The 16,848-nt window shown below is 38.0% G+C and overlaps 2 protein-coding genes across 3 annotated transcripts in view; one reads left to right on the forward strand and one right to left on the reverse strand.

Moving 5' to 3' along the window:
* Nucleotides 1–526: 526 nt before the first annotated feature.
* Nucleotides 527–7,432, reverse strand: CHAC2 (ChaC, cation transport regulator homolog 2 (E. coli)). The gene is made up of 3 exons (XM_006778605.2): nucleotides 7,154–7,432; nucleotides 3,063–3,098; nucleotides 527–1,409 (listed from the first exon to the last, which is right to left on the reverse strand). Exons 1-3 carry the CDS (start codon nucleotides 7,415–7,417, stop codon nucleotides 1,026–1,028), a joined length of 684 nt encoding a protein of 227 aa, XP_006778668.2. The 5' UTR covers nucleotides 7,418–7,432; the 3' UTR covers nucleotides 527–1,025.
* ASB3 (ankyrin repeat and SOCS box containing 3) overlaps nucleotides 1,160–16,848 on the forward strand; it is a 61,022-nt gene continuing 45,333 nt past the window's right edge. Inside the window, exons 1-2 of one of the 2 annotated variants that reach the window (XM_015557869.1) lie at nucleotides 1,160–1,226; nucleotides 13,063–13,271. In XM_015557869.1, coding sequence (XP_015413355.1) covers nucleotides 13,076–13,271 — 196 coding nt within the window. In that variant the 5' untranslated portion in view covers nucleotides 1,160–1,226; nucleotides 13,063–13,075. Of the gene's footprint in view, nucleotides 1,227–7,479; nucleotides 7,622–13,062; nucleotides 13,272–16,848 lie in introns of those variants that run through there. The other variant, XM_006778603.2, reaches the window with a different exon arrangement.

Raw genomic sequence — 16,848 nt, forward strand, 5'->3', positions numbered from 1 at the left:
TATTTAAAAAAGGAGACGCATAGGAAATTTTTATATTAAACATGCTAACTTTGGGGGCCTTAAATTTGGAAGGGATATTATTTAATAACTGAACAAGGAAATTTCTAATCAAAGCTGAAATCTTACCTATATAATAAAAACCTAAGCAACTGTTATGGCGGAATGATCAGAACGACTGGTTGTCATGATGTGCACTGACCACCAGGAGGCAGACGCTCAACACAGGAGCTGCCCCCTGGTGGTCAGTGCGCTCCTACAGGGGGAGCGCTGCCCAGCCAGAAGCCGGGCTCATGGCATGGCTGGGGAGTGCAGCAGCGGTGGCTGGAGCCTTTCCCGCCTCCACGGCAGTGCTAAGGAGCAACAAGCCGAGTGATAAGGAGCAGTGAGCAGGTGGGCGGTAAGAAGAGAGGGCTCCCGGACTGCGAGAGGGATGTCCAAGCGGGCCTAAGCCGGTAGTTGGACATCCCCCAAGGGCTCCCGGACTGCGAGAGGGTGCAGACCGGGCTGAGGGAACCCCCCGCCCCCCCAATGCATGAATTTTGTGCACCAGGCCTCTAGTTACTATATATTTGTAATTACACATGTTTTCAGTTTGTATATTTTAAACCATGGTAACAGAATTATTGCATAGGAATATATTGAAGGTATACCTTATTATATTTATTGGGTTTTTTATTTAATTCTCTACAACTTCAAAATAGTATTGTCATATGAAAGAACAAAATTATTTTTACTCTGATTAAAAAACAAGCTGTGAAATTTCTTGTATTTTTCTAAAGAACTTCTCATGATCAAGTGTTCAATATACAATTGAATTTTTTCTTTAACTATACCCTATACTTTGAATATATATGTGTTTCAGGACACTTGGAATTAACTATAAATTTTGATGATATCTTGACTACAACATTAAAAATAAATAAGATCTTCAAGTAAATATGTTTCCAAATCATATTGTCATTGTGCAGTGCAACTATTCTTGAAGACTAAAAGTTCTGCTTCTCTGGAAGTCAATGATTAGGTCTTTATAAGCAGTCAAGGTTCTGTTTTCCTTCTAAACGTTCTTTTACTAATTTTTCCAAAGAGAAAAGATGCTCATCTGCATCTTCTGGCACAAGATTCCTAATAGAATTTGCAAGTTCAAAAAGATATTCTGTATTTCTTCCACTTGGACCAGCTGCATTAAAGATTTGTTCAGCAATATCTTCCAGAGGTGCAGGACCAAGGTAATTAGGATTATCATGTGTTCCAATATATAGCAACACATTGAATGGTTTTGTAGTGGGATCTTTTGGATAAAAAATGACTGTTGTGGTCCTGTAGCCTCCTTTCTCTCTGAAGTCAAGGTACGCTTTTACTTCTTCTTCCTTTCCTGCTGGCAGTCTGTAAGCAACACCCCATACACAGCCCTATTGAGAAGTGAAAAGAATATATTGTTTAGTATTTACATGGTAAAACGGGTGAAAGTACATTGTGATGTAAGAAAATTTCTTGTTTACTCTTAGAAATCAATGCAGTTTACTTGGTACATCAAAGAGGTACATACTAAACAATAAAGGAAATCATTTTAAATTCTTCAGTTTGAAAACATTATTTCCATGCTCACCAGGATATTTATCTTTGTTTAAATTTTTGAAAATATGTTTTTTATCTAATGAGACCAGAATGAAAAAAGATCAGGTCTTCATTTGGTCATTAAAACTGAGGTTCTGAAGCTTTAAATTCATAAGCATTTCACTGATGGTAGGGCAGTAGTTTTCAAACTGCTGCGTGGAGTGTTAAAGCCACTCTGAAGCCTATCACAGAGGCTATCTGGATATGAGTGTTGGGGTGCTGGGGGTGGGGCGGTGCTAGGAGCTGAGCATCACTTACATTTTACATATTGTTTTTTTTTTCCCATAAGGTTTTAAAAGCTCTGTAGTAATCAGCTACTTAAGGGTTGAGCAGTTTAGTTTATTTGTTCATCTCTTCACTGCCTAAACTTTCAAGTATCCTTTGTAAATTTCTCCTTTGAGAATACTACATAACAACCTTTTTTGTCAAGAGAGCCCATTAACAAAGTGTCAGTAAAAATAATGTATTTTAGTTGCTAATATTTTTTTACTATAAATAAATTATCTGTGATATGTTACATTTACATTTTGTAATACAGACTTTCTATCTTTTTGAGCACCTTTATTAACTTTATTAAACTTTAGGTTGCTAAGCATCCTCTTGAATGAATTAACATTCTCTAGAAACAAAGTACCATTTATTAACTTTAATTAAGATTTATGGTTACTAGTTTAAAGCCTTATTATAGATGCCATTCCTAATATAAATTATGAAAGCATTTCATAATTTTACCACTAGTCATCTGCTGTTGCTAGCTGTTGATTTTTGTGTCAAAGTCCTTTCCATAGGTAAATCTTTAATTTCACAGTATTAAACTTAACCTATACCTCAATAAAATGACTGAAAATATTTAAGAAAGAGGACTATTGAGTAAATAAAAGTTTTTTTAGTGCTCCAAACCTGTTAAAAACCTGTTGTGCTGTTGATAAATTTAGACAATAAAGAAAGCAATAATTCCTGCCTGGGGTTTTTGCTGAAAGTACATGGTGTACCCCAAAAATGTATATACACATTTTGAATAATTATAAAGGCAGTGTTTATTAAAATATATTTCATTTTCAAAAGTGAGCTATCAGCTGTTACAGTATGTATACATTTTTTGGGGGGACATCCTGTATTAGGCTCCTAGCAAATGTGAGGAGAGCTTTTAGGGTTCCATTTCATTCTTAATGGTAGTTGGGCTGGCTCTATTTATGTAAAAGAGGACCACAAAATTCTCAGTCAACAAACTCATTAAGAAAAATAAATGAGACCACAGGCCATTTGTTTTGTTTTTGTTGTGTACCTTGCATTCTGCATCCAACTTTTTTCAACAGATGAATAGAGAGGAAGTCTAGATCTAGTGCAGTTGAAATTGTAACGATTGTCAGTACAATTTAATTTAAAATTGAGAAACATCTCAACAACTAATGTAACTAAAGACTATACAAAAAAAAATTATACTATACCCCAGGATCTTCAATAAGAGTCACAACTCTTCCAGGCTGTTTTTTAAAAAAAAGTAAAAACAAAACACGAAATAAGTAAAACAAATATTTTTTCTCTTAATTAAACTAACGAAGCATTAGCAAATTATTGTTGACATGGATATTTAAACTTCATTTGCTCATACTAGACACTTTTTTAAAAAGCTCTTATGTTTTATAACTTTTAAAGTGAATTAAGAGAATCTGCTTTATCCATATTATCTTGGTCTTTATAAGCCATTCCCTTCAACTTGCATATATTAGTTACATATTATGTTGACTTAAAATGGAGATATTAAAAAACACACCCGTACTAAGACTGCTCTAGAAAAGTTAGGGATTAGTAAATGTTCACAATTATCTTGTGTTAAAATGTTTCCTCTTTTTTGAAATTAAAATTTTCTCTGATGTGAAAAAATTTTCACATTTAAATAAATCTTTCATTTGATTGAGAAATGGCCAGTTTTTTATATATAAACTAGTGGTCTGGTGCACGAAATTCATGCACTTGAGGTGGGGGGGGGGATTCCCCCTAGCCTGGCCTGTGCCCTGTCACAGTGCAGGAGCCCCACGATCCATTGCCCCAAAGAGGTAGGCTGGAGCCGGGGGAGAGGCCCCACCCCTGTCCCCAACTCTGAAAGTCCCCACCCACCCACGCCTGCTGTGCACACAGCCTGCTGATCAGTTGTTACTGTGATGGTGTCCCAACCAATTTGCATATTACCTTATTAGTATAGATAAGATGCTTGATTAAACTTAGTAAAAAAATTAAGTGAAGCCCAAAAGAAAGCACAATTTCATAAAGTAAATAGCACTTTGCAGAATCTCTCTCTCTATATAAAAGGCTAAGTGACCATCTGACCATCTGGTACATATGACACACTGACCACCAGGGGCCAGGTGCTCAACGCAACAGCTGCCGAGCTGCGGTGACTTGGCAGCGGTGGTTCTCGGGTGAGGCACCCCGGAACCAGAAAGGAGGGAGCCTGATATTAAAATATTTCTTCTAATTAATTTCCTTTCAATGTGCATGAATCCGTGCACCGGGCCACTAGTGTAGAAATAAGTCTAACATTTGTTTAAAAATATTACATTTCATACGGAATGATGACTGACTTACTAGGAGTACATATTGCTGTAAAAATCATAGTCCTATATAGCAATTATGTTATTTTGATTTGATGGGTACTTCTATAGGTTTTTGTATCATGTCAGACAGTTAATATTTATACAAGGTTGGTGTCCATTATTAGGAAAAATGTGAAGTGAATAATAATGTTTTTCCAGGTTTTTTTTTTTTTTTAAACAGCAAAGCATACTTAGAAAATGCTTAGTACTGCCCTAGATGGTACTGGCTCAGTGGATAGAGCATCAGCCTATGGACAGAAGGGTCCGGGGTTCGATTCTGGTCAAGCACACATGCCTTGGTTGTGGGATCCATTCCCAGTAGGGGGCGTGGAGGAGGCAGCCAATCAATGAATCCCTCTCATCATTGATGTTTCTATCTCTCCCTTCTGCTCTGAAATCAATGAAAATACATTTTAAAAAATGCTTAGTACTTAGACTCTCCTTTAGTTTTCTAGGATAGGTTATTTAAATAGAAGTAGGTGTAAAACTATTACAGTTTTAAAGACGATTGCAATTATTCCCTCCTAACTTTCCTGCCTTATCTTTTAGTAAATTTAAATATAAAGAGAAATACTGGCTTTTATGGCTGTCTTCTTTTAAAGAAACATGTTGTATTAACTTGACAATTTCTTACCAGACATTTCTCACAGTGTACATATCTCAATGTGTTATGTAACAAACATAAACATTTGGTTGAGACTAGAGTAGTAAAATATGCTAGTAAACCTTATTCGTAAATATTTATTTATTAAATATTTTAAAATTAATTTCAGAGAAAGGAGAGAGAAACATCAATGATGAGAGAGAATCATTGATTGGCTGCCTCCTGCACGCCCCCCACTGTGGATCAAGCCCTCAGCTTGGGCACGTGCCCTCACTGGGAATCAAACTGTGACCTCCTGATTCATAAGTCACGCTCAACTACTGAGCAAGACCTGCTGAGCTTACTTGTAAATATTTAATATTTGGTCCTTAAAATTGGAGCCTAGGCTAAGGCTTTTCTCTTCAGAATGGCAATTTTAAGTGTTCAGACCTGACTAAAGGTATTTTATTTAACTTAGTTCTTTAAAGTATTAAATATTGTTTTATAACACTTTTGGTGATACTTTGGCCATGAAGTTTCTGTTGGCCTATAAATATGCATTTGCTCTAAGTCACTCTCCTGTTTTCAGGTCACCTGCCTTAAAGTCACATTCTTTTTTTTAAAAAAAATATATTTTATTGATTTTTTACAGAGAGGAAGGGAGAGAGATAGAGAGTTAGAAACATCGATCAGCTGCCTCCTGCACATCTCCTACTGGGGATGTGCCCGCAACTTTGGTACTTGCCCTTGATCGGAACCGAACCTGGGACCTTTCAGTCTGCAGGCCGACGCTCTATCCACTGAGCCAAACCGGTTTTGGCTCACATTCTTAATTAACCAACTCTAGTTGAGGTAGAATGACTTCTAACTCAGGCTCTTTTTGTGATTTTAATCCTATGTCTCTTTACTAGCAGGTGCAAGCTACTATGGGCCCCACTCGGCCCCTCTTTCCAGGAGTATTTCTTTGGAATTAACCCCAATTTCTTTCTGCATCTAATTCCTAACATTTTAGATAACATGCTTTGGGGCCAATATTTATTTCTTAAAAAAAAAAAAAGCTGTAATCAAGCTTATACAACTTTCAGAGTATTTTATTATGTATTTATCAGATTATGTTATGTGAAATAAGCCACTTAGAGAAAGACAAATACCATACGATCTCACTTATATGTGGAATTTAATGAACAAAATAAACTGAGGGACAAATTAGAAACAGGCATGGATACATGGAACGGACTGACAGCTGCCAGAGGGAGAAGGGAGAGGAGAAGGGGAACAGGATGCAAGAAGGTGAAGGGATTAGCCAAAGAACATATATGCATAACCCACAGACACAGACAACAGTGTGATGATGGCGGCAAAGGGGGGGAAATGGGACATCTGTAACAGTATCAACAATAAAAATAAAAAGGAGAAAAGCGATAATCAAGCTACTACAACTTTCAGAGTATTTTAAAGAAAATATAAACAATAAGAATTTTTGTGCTCTTCCAAAAGTTAGGAGGTTAATTAAAACAAGTGTTCAAGTTATCCACACTGTTACTCAAATTCAGTGTTCCTTTCGAATTAGTTGTTTGCAACCAGCACAAGGCTGATTTCCATAAGCAGTGAGCTGCTATTTTTTTTCTGTACAAATATGAGATGAGTGCATGACTGACTGAAAAATAGATCAAAGAACTTACATTCCACATTTATACTTTAGAGAAGAACCATCCAGAAACATTAAAATAATGCTGATATATTAATAGATACTGAGTTACTCAAATAACTAACCGGGAACTCATTTAACGTCTAATCAAAGTGATCAAAGTAAGTTCCTTAATAACCCAAAGTAATTTTGGAAACGAGTTCTATGACCTTAGGTGTCATACAATAAATCTTTGGATAGATACAAAGAAACCCCAGAAATAACATATACGTTAAAATTCAAACCAATGAAAGTCAGCCAAAATGCAGAAATGCCAACAAATTTAATGGCCAGAAAACTGAATTTCCAAGTTGATTTTAGTATTTCAGCTCCGCGGTGACTCAAAGATTGATCTTCCCGCCTTTTTTGGGGGCAGAGGTTGCCAAGATAGGGGCTCCCTGCCAGCACGTCTGCCTTGTGCGAGCCTGGGTGCTTGTGCCCTGTTTCTCGCCGGCTCCCGAAACTAACCAGCCTCTAGCGGCTTCGGAGGGAGTACCCTAGGTTTGGGAGAGGTTGGAGGCAGGTGGCACAGGAAGAAGCACAGATGGGACAGCATGATCCTTAACCCACAAGCTTGGCCCTGGGAAGCGTTGGGGTGTGGGTCCCGCGTGGTGGGCCAGCAGGTGGGAGCAGCGCTCCGGGGACAGTAAGTTTGGGGGACGGCGAGGGGCTTACCTTGCCCGGGACTCCGCGGTGGTCTGTGCTGCCTTGCCAGAAACGCCGGCTGTAGCCTGTGATGCGTCCGACAAGCTTGTCCTGATAGGGGAAGTCCACCTTCCAGATCAGGGACCCGTAACCAAAAACCCACATTTTTCGCCAGCACCTCGGCGGCGGCTGTGGAGGCAGAACGGGTTTGGATTGCGGCTTGCCGGACGCGTTACCGGCTGCGCTGGGCGCAGGCGCTGATAGCCGCAATCCCTGGTTGGTGGCGCAAAGCATACTGGGATTTGAAGTTCGAGGTGCGTTTTCTGGCTCTATTTCGGTCATTTTATTTCCTTGCTTAGGGTAAGCAAGAAGCGTGGACCTTCTGTATGCTAAACAAGATTCTCCTGCAGCCTCTGGTATTTACCTTGACCTTCCTCTGGTGCGCGTGTGCAGAGGACTACAATACCCACAATCCTTTCTGGGATTTGTACCTCTGAGGTTGGAACTGTGTACTTTTTTCAAACGGGGCTGGTTAAGGAGAATGGAAAGGGCAGGAGGCCTGGCCGGTGTGGATAGATACTCAGAAAGATGTATGTGTATGGCAGTTGGCACGTAGAAAGACGTTTTGTTCCACTTTGAAAACGGGATTTCTGCTCATTTAAAAGCAGCCAGAAGAGTGCAAACTGGGAATGTAATCCATATTCGACTTTACACCTTTAAAAATTACCTTTCAAATAGAAGCAGGAAATTTATCACAGAATTTATATGCTTGTGAAAGAGCTATTATTAATGCAGTGAAATTTGCTTATATATTTAAATTTTATGCGAAAACGACCTTATTCGTCTTTAGTATTCTGAGCAGCTCAGAAAAGAGTAGGCAAAGGTTCTCAGCTCAGGTATAGGCTTTGGAAACTATCTGGGGAACTTCCTGAAACTATACAAAATTTGGGGTCTACGGGTATTTTTCTGAGGAGAAACCTTATATCTTTCATGAGTTTTTCCAACAGGTCAAGGATCCTAAAAAGTGTTACGATCTGCTGGTGAGAGCTACTGTTTGAAAATACTGTATAGGAAGCTCACTTGGACTACTACAGCTGTTTCAGTATGTGAAAACAAAAGCCTTACCAAATGATTGTTCTTTCTTGAGGATTTCTATTTTATGGTCTTTAGCTTTATTAAAAATGCTAAACACCCAGGTTCAAAGAGTTATTTCTGCTCTTAAGAAATCATTAGGAAACTGCTACAAAGAAAAGCTGAGTTTAAGAATAACCAAGTCTTTTTATATTTTCTCCAAGTTGTAGTTTCATATTGCCTGTAGTTCCCCTCCACCCTCCAACATTTTTAAAAAATTTCAAACATACAGAAAAGTTGGAGGGGATAAAAAGGAGTACAGTAACCATATTTCCTCTGTGTGAATCCAATAATTAACATTTGCTACAGATGTTTTATTTCTTTTTTCTCTGTATATACTTTTTAATCTGAAACATTTAGGGTAAGTTATACTAGTATGTGTTATGATTTTTCACTGTTATTTTTCACTTATAAAAATACATTTTCCTAATAACAACAACTTTATCCATTATTATATCTAAGAACATTAACAATAATAATCATCAAATCATCAAATATCTATTCCATGTTCAAATTTCCTTACTTATCTTAAGTTGCTTTTGTAGCTATTTTTTCCACCAAGCAGGATCTAGAGGTTTATACATCACATGTGATTTTTTTTGTATACTCGTTTGGCCTAGAACATAAGGAGATTTGTATAAAAGGAGACCATAAACAGTTTATTCATGTTAACTAATTGGTATAAGGGTTGAAGGGAATGATCCTGCTATTATATAGTACATTACTTTTGACTCTCCTTTCCATAAGAATCTCAAAGATAATTTTTCAAATTATTGCCTATAATCTGGATCTATTAACCTTGTCCTAAATATGAGGAAAGTGAGTAAAATTTGGAACAAGATGCATACCTTTTTACTCAAATTCTGTTTTTAATGTCTTTGAAGCAGTGTTCTTTTTTTTTAAAATTATCTTTACTGTTGAAAGTATTATAGATGTCCCTCCCCCCTTTATTCCCATTGACCCCCTCACCTCCTACCCACCCTTCCCATGCCCTCACCACATTATTATTTGTGTCCATGGGCTATGCATATATGCATATAAGTTCTCTGGTTAATTTCTCCCCACCACTCCTACCCCCACCTTTCCTCTGAGATTAAAAAAAATATGTGTTTTTATTGATTTCAGAGTGTCTCAAAGGGGAAGAGATTCTTCTTTTTTACTGCTGCATAGTACAAACGCACCACAACTTTTTTATGCACTTGTCTACTGATGGGCACTTGGACTGTTTCCATATTTTAGCTATTGTAAATTGTGCTGTTATGAACATAGGGATGCATACATTCTTTCTGATTGGTATTTTGGGTTTCCTAGAAGTGGGATCATTGGGTCAATTGGCAGGTCCATATTTAATTTTTTGAGGAAATACACTGGCTTGGCTGGAGTAGTGTTCTTGTTTGTGTCTGTATGTGGTTTTCCCACATTGAAATTTTTTAAAAAATAATTCTTTATTGTGGAAAGTAACACCAGTCTGCCTTCCCAGCAGCAGTTTACTAGGGTTCCCTTTTTTTTACATTCTCGTCAGCCCTTGCCATTTGTTGATTTGTTGATGGTAGCCATCTTGGTTAATTACCTCCCACCTCCCACCCTCCCCCATCTTCCCTCTGTGATTCTGCACTCTGTTCCATGCTTCCATGTCTCTGGATCCACTCTGTTCATCAGTTTATTTTGTCACTTTAATTTGCATTGTCATTTTAATTTGCATCTCTCTGATGATCAGTGACTTCGAGCATTTTTTCATATGTCTCTTGGCCATCTGTATGTCCACTTTGGAGAAGTGTCTAGGTCCTTGGCCCATTTTTTTAAAATTTTTACCCAAGGATATTTTTTCATTGAGTTTTAGAGAGAGTGGAAGGGAGGGGAAGAGAGAGAGAGAGAGAGAGAGAGATTGGTTGCCTCTTGTACACACCCTGACCAGGGCCAGGGATCGAGCCTGCAATGGAGGTACATACCCTTGACTGGAATTGAACCCAGGACCCTTGAGTCCGAGGACCAACACTATCCACTGAGCCAAACGGCTAGGGCATTTGCCCATTATTTAATTGGATTGTTTGTCTTCCTTCTGTTAATTTGTATGAGTTCCTTATGTATTTTAGATATTAACCCTTTATCAGATATATCATCACCAAATATGTTCTCCCATACAGTGGGCTCTCTTTTTGTTTTCTTGATGGTTTCTTTTGATGTGCAGAAACTTTTTATTTTGATGTAGTCCTGTTTGTCTCTTGAGTTTCCTTTGCCCTAGGAGATGAATCCATAAACATATTGCTATGAGAGGCCTACATCAAAATGTTTTTTCTTGCATTAGATGAATATACTTATCAATTGCCCTAAAATATGTGTGTGTGTGTGTGTGTGTGTGTGTGTAACTTGGATGTAATGGCCTTGGCTAGAAATTAACATAGTTAAAAAAAGTATAGCTTAATATTCCAAAGTCTCCACAGTTTTGGCTTCAGTTATTTCTATAACCTCATTTGTTTAAAAAATATATTTTATTAATTTTTTACAGAGAGGAAGGGAGAGAGATAGAGAGTTAGAAACATCGATGAGAGAGAAACATCGATCAGCTGCCTCCTGCACATCTCCTACTGGGGATGTGCCCGCAACCCAGGTACATGCCCTTGACCGGAATCGAACCCGGGGCCTTTCAGTCCGCAGGCCGACGCTCTATCCACTGAGCCAAACCGGTTTCGGCTATAACCTCATTTTTCTACTGTTCTTTGTTTACCTAATCCTCCTTACAAAGTGAAATAATTGTTTCTCTTATTTACTGTCCTTTACTCAACCTCGACTGTTCATTTCTGTAAGCTTTGTTATGTCTTTGCTTCTGCCTATTGTCAAATCCTCCCCATCTTTCTTTTAAGGCCCAGCTTATATCCCTCACCAAGTTGGAGTAGTTCTCCCTTCTTTGACTACTATGGCTCTTTATCTGTACTTCTCTTATGGCACTTTCTGCTTTTTATTTAGAATCACATGTATTTATCATTTCTATGTAACAGTACATAATTTGAGGTAGAATCTGTATCTGTATCATCTTTATATCCTCCACATTGTTAATCATCTAGTTGGTGCTCAGTAAATAACTGTTAACTGAGTAATTAGATATTCTGTAATAAATATCTTCACTTTCCTAGTAATGGGCCAGTTGACCTGATCAAATTCATCCATAGCTAACCTTAGCTATTTGGCTCATTGTAGAATCAACTTGTGCAGTTACAGCTTTATATTTAAAGGTGACCATGTATAAGTTTAGATTTAATATCAGAAATATTGTGTGGTTTCATTTAACCTCTTCCCTCAAATCTTTCTTTTCTGGATAAATTATTTATAATGTGGTTCTAGAAAGTTTTTCACCTGTATCAGACTAGACATGTTGTTGGTATTTCCTGAATTATCCCCCAATATCATTAGCAAAACTAAGAGGAAAGATGGGATCAGAATGTTACTGAGAGGGACTATCCCTTAGGACAGTGATGGAGAACCTATGACACGCGTGTCAGAGGTGACACACGAACTCATTTTTTTGGTTGATTTTTCTTTGTTAAATGGCATTTAAATATATAAAATAAATATCAAAAATATAAGTCTTTGTTTTACTATGGTTGCAAATATCAAAAAATTTCTATATGTGACACGGCACCAGAGTTAAGTTAGGGTTTTTCAAAATGCTGACACGCCGAGCTCAAAAGGTTCACCATCACTGCCTTAGGAGATAGTCCCCTGAGAATTCTGAATCTTAGCCCAACCCACCACATAGGGTGACTAACAAGAAATTGTCTTTGTGAGAATTATATATTGAGAACTATATTGGACATTGACTTGAAATGAACTTTGAAGGTAGATGATGAGGAAAAGGGCAATAATGCTGTGAAGAAATTTCTGGGCTTGTGTAGGAAAGGTGAACTCATCTTTTTTTGAAACTTTTAATGCATCTTAATATATTCAGTTAGTGGCACTGTTTTATCAAAGAAAGAGAATCTGAGTGTTCTAGCCCCTTCTGCAAAGGACTGCCTGTGGTAGGAAAAGTAGATTTACCTACTTTGTTCTTTTCAATGTTCTTTACTTCTTTTTTAACCTTTTTGGATTTAGCTTTTAGCTATAGAGGACTATAAATTAACTAGAGGTTCAGTGAATTAAATTCATGCACAGGTAGTGTCCCTAGGCCTGGCTGGCGATCAGGGCTGATCAGGTTCTCTGCCTCCCGGCCTCCTCACCTTCCTTCCCTCGCTCCCTCAACACCATGCCGCCCAGCCGCAGCGCAGGTCGCCCACCATGTTCCGCGCTGCCCCCTGGTGGTCAGTGCATGTCATAGCGAGCGATCAAACTCCCAGTTTCCTGGTCAAATTCCTTAGTAGACAATTTGCATATTAGCCTTTTATTATATAGGATTCTTGAGGCTGAGCATTGCTGGTCACTAAATGGCCATCTCTGTATGTATTTGGGATTAACTGGAGGTGTTTAGCTGTCTCTCTCTCATCAACAGAGTTCTAGTGAGTACATTTTAATGGGGGTATGAGTAGGTATAGAAGCCTGCAGGAAGGAGCTGCTCAGGCAACATTTCCAGAGAAGGAATGATAGAACACTTAAAATTCCCTTGCTATCTATAATAAAAATATTCCAAGGAATCTCAATTCATCAGAGAGACTTCCTGGGTTAGAGTAGCAGAGGCGCTGGCCTGACAGGTCGCTTTCTCCATCTCAGACTCTTCCTCAGCCCTCATGTGAGGGATGTTAGGTCCACTTCGATCTGCTAATCTCTAGGAGTTCAGTGTTTTATTGACACTAGTATTTTCTTCCTGCTTTGTTTTGTAGACTGGTCAAAAGAATGGATTTTTCAGAGGCTTACTCTGACACATGCTCTACGGTTGGACTTGCTGCCAGGGAAGGCAATGTTCAAGTCTTAAGAAAACTGCTCAAAAAGGGACGGAGCGTTGATGTTGCTGATAATAGGGGATGGATGCCAATTCATGAAGCAGCTTATCACAACTCTATAGAATGTTTACGGATGTTAATTAACGCAGGTAAGGTAAATTCAAGGTATGGGAAGGGGGCCCTGCAAGCTGGGTTAATAAGACATAAACCAATGGTAATATATGGCTTATTTGTTTCCCTTTTTATAGCCATAAAATAACTGCCTGTGCATTGGTAAGGATGACAAGATTGCCTGCTGTGGGTTGTAAATGTTGTCCTTTATTTGGTAGTGTCTGTGCCGGGCCCATTTTTTATTGTCTGAGCACAAATGCTGTGTTTAAGCATTTGGTAGTTCTGGTCATCGTTTTTCTTTTTTTCCCCAAACAAAAGGAGCAGTGTTACTGATATTGATGGTGTTAGTATTTTGCTTGAATTATTCTTTCTTTTTTATACTTTACAGTTTCCTTAAGTTTGGGAATCTTTCCAATTACTTTGACTTTGTATTTGCTGAGGACACAGAGAATAGGATGGACAAGATCCTTGCCTTTATGGTGCTTATATTCCTGTCAGGAAAACAGTCAATAAATACCTAAACAGATAATAGCAATAGGTAAAAGTATTGTAAAAAAATAAATAAAACAAGAGTCATAAGACAGAGAGAGAGCAATCATGTGCTACTACAAGTCTGTATTAGTTGACTTCATGCTTGTAACAAGACCAGCAATGTGGGAGTTTTTACACCACAGAAATCAGCCAGTGCTACAAATCAGTGATATAACCAGGTGTTTTTCCCCTCCCTGAGGCAGATACACATTTGCTAGCACACTACTGAGTGAAGGGCTCAGTAAACGAGCCTTAGTGGAAAATTCTGACACTCAGGAGACAGGAAAATTCTGACACTCATGAAGGCATGAATTTGAATATTTTTTTCTTGTTAAAAAGCCCATTCCCTGATACACTGTGATTTCCCTCACATCAGGCAGCGCTAAGGGGCAGCGAGCTCAGCCAGAAGCCTGGCTCACAGCTGGTGAGTGCAGCGGTGGTGGCGGGAGCCTCTTTCACCTCCGTGGCAGTCGGACATTCCCCGAGGGCTCCCAGACTGCAAGAGGGCGCAGGCTGGCCTGAGGGACCCCCAAGTGCATGAATTTTGTGCACCAGGCCTCTAGTATAGGATAATTCTCTTGTCCCCTGTAAAAAGTGTCTTATATAATTTCTACTTCCTTGAACTTCATCTAATATTACTAAACTGGCAGAGATTTCCTAAAATGTACCTTTTATAGATTCACTACAGTTATGAAGGTGCTCAGGCATACACAAAAAGAATGGAAGAGTCTGAAATGATTAGAAAGGTTTTGCTTTACTGTCTTTAATTTAGATCCAGAAACTAGTCCAAGAATCTTGGTCTTCTCATTCAAGTTGGAGAAGAACATAGAAATTTAATATGCATATGTATGTATTTTTCACTTTGCTTTGTTTAAAGTGTTAGTACAAATAACAAATTTGCTTGTCTTTATTTTTCTTTGTTGGAAGTTTGGTGTCATAGATAATGAGATTTCAAGAAGCTTATTATCTTGGAGGGCAGTAAAGCTCTTCAGCTGCAATTCATCATGCCACTCAGTATTAAACCATTTGCTGACTAAAGGTCACTTAAAGTTTTGTAATTAATTATAGCATATCACTAACAAATATTTTAATTTGGCAAATACATGATCTAATTCTTAGTATTTTTTATTAGTTCATGTTAAGAAAATATGCTTTCATATTGACCATAACAGATACTAACGATCCTTAGATAAACAAAGCAGTGTAGCATAGTGGTTAAGAGTTGTGTTCACATGGACCTGGGTTTTCCTGACTCCTCCATTTTATTGGTGTGACCTTGGACAGGTTTTTAAATCTCTGAGTGGTTCAGATTCTTCATCTGTAAGATAGAAATACTCCATCATTTCAGCTCTGGCCAGAAACTATGGGCCATCCCGAAGTCCTTCCTTTTTCTTATACTTCTCCCAGTTAGCAAATCTCTGTGTGTGTGTATGTGTGTGTGTGTGCGTGCGCATGTGCGCGTATGTGTGTATGTTGTGTATGTAAATACCTGAATGTATACAGACAGTCACACCATTTCTAACCATTGCCATAACCATTAATACCTTGGTCACATCATCTCTTGCCTGGATTGCTGCACTGGCATCCTAACAGATCTGTTCAGCCCGTGCTTCTTCCCCATCCTTCCACAGTCTAGTCTTAGTATTATCGCAGGGTTTCTTAGTATTATGGCAGACCATATCTCTCTTCTCAAAGCTGTGCAATAGTTCCCCATTTCATTCCGAGTAAAAGCATTGTTTTATGGTGTTTCATAGTGTAGATGTGTAATATTTAATCATTCTCCTGTTAATGGACATTTTGTTTGTTTTCTAAAAGTTTGCTATTATAAGTGGTGCTTCATGTATCTATCATCTGTATCTATCTGTCTGTCTGTCTATCTATCTATCTATCTATCTATCTATCATCTATCTTTGTGCACATGGGTGAGTATTTCTGTATGATGGAGTTTAGAAGTGAAGTTGCTAGTGCAAGAAGTGTTCAAAGTTAAAATGTTGGTAGAAATTACTAAATTATCTGCAATATTAATCAGAACCTAAGTTTAAACTAGTTTACATAATTGAAGGGAATGCAATAGAGTAGCTCATGTAAATGTTAAGCCTGCGTGGTAGGTCTGTGCAGGCATTGCTGGATGCTAGTACTCAGAATGACGTCATTAGGCCTCCAGGTCTCCCTTTCTTTCACCCCTGCTTTTCTCTATGGTGATTGTATTTTCAAGCAGGCTTTCTCTTTGGAAGTTTAGGCATGCCTCATATTTAAAGAGATTTTTATATATTCTGGATAGTCTTTGCTGTTATATGTATTTCAGATATTTTACTTTTATCATAGGTTTTAATTTTTAAGTTGTGTTTTCTTTGTAATGCATTCAGATCTTTTCCTTTTCATTCACTTTTCCCCTTTATCTTAGATACATGATGAAATCTCTTAAACAGTGTCTAAGAATTTTGCACATGAAATTCCTTGTGGAAATTGTTTTATATCTAATGTTTTCTAAATAAAACATAATGAAATGATGTACATTGTGCAAAGTGCTTGACTACAAATCTATCTGAAATTGACATTTATCTATCACCCTTTGTGATTGGCACATCTTAAATGTATTTGGCTTCATTAAATTGTGTTTCAACTGGCGAGATAAGGTTCTGATCTTAATATTTTACCCCTGTTAATCTGTACCTAAAGATTTAACCTCTACTTAAAACCATGTGGTTTTGCTTTCCCTTTTAGGGGATTGCAGAAAACAAAATGAAAATCTACCACCTATCATTTAAACAAGTAAGCGAGTTTATTGTTTATAAGTAAAAGGACACTTTGTGTCAGGAAACAGGGTTGTGAATACCTTGTCATTTTGGCACAGGGGTCAGTGGCTGGCATTGGACCAGCTGACATGGCCCCAGTCCTCAAAGTGCAGCCAAAAAAGAACTCATGAGTTGTCATAAAAGAACTTAAGTGCCCTTTGGGTTTTTCCATTAGGAAATATTTAATGACCTTACCATTTACAATTTCAGTAAGGAGAACAGAAGCAGAAACTGCCTTTAAGTGAGAAGGAAATAGAGGTTATGAGTAATTTTTTCCAAGAATCCCTCT

The sequence above is a fragment of the Myotis davidii genome, unplaced genomic scaffold, assembly GCF_000327345.1.
Source record: "Myotis davidii unplaced genomic scaffold, ASM32734v1 scaffold6, whole genome shotgun sequence".
In the NCBI taxonomy this organism is placed as follows: domain Eukaryota; kingdom Metazoa; phylum Chordata; class Mammalia; order Chiroptera; family Vespertilionidae; genus Myotis; species Myotis davidii.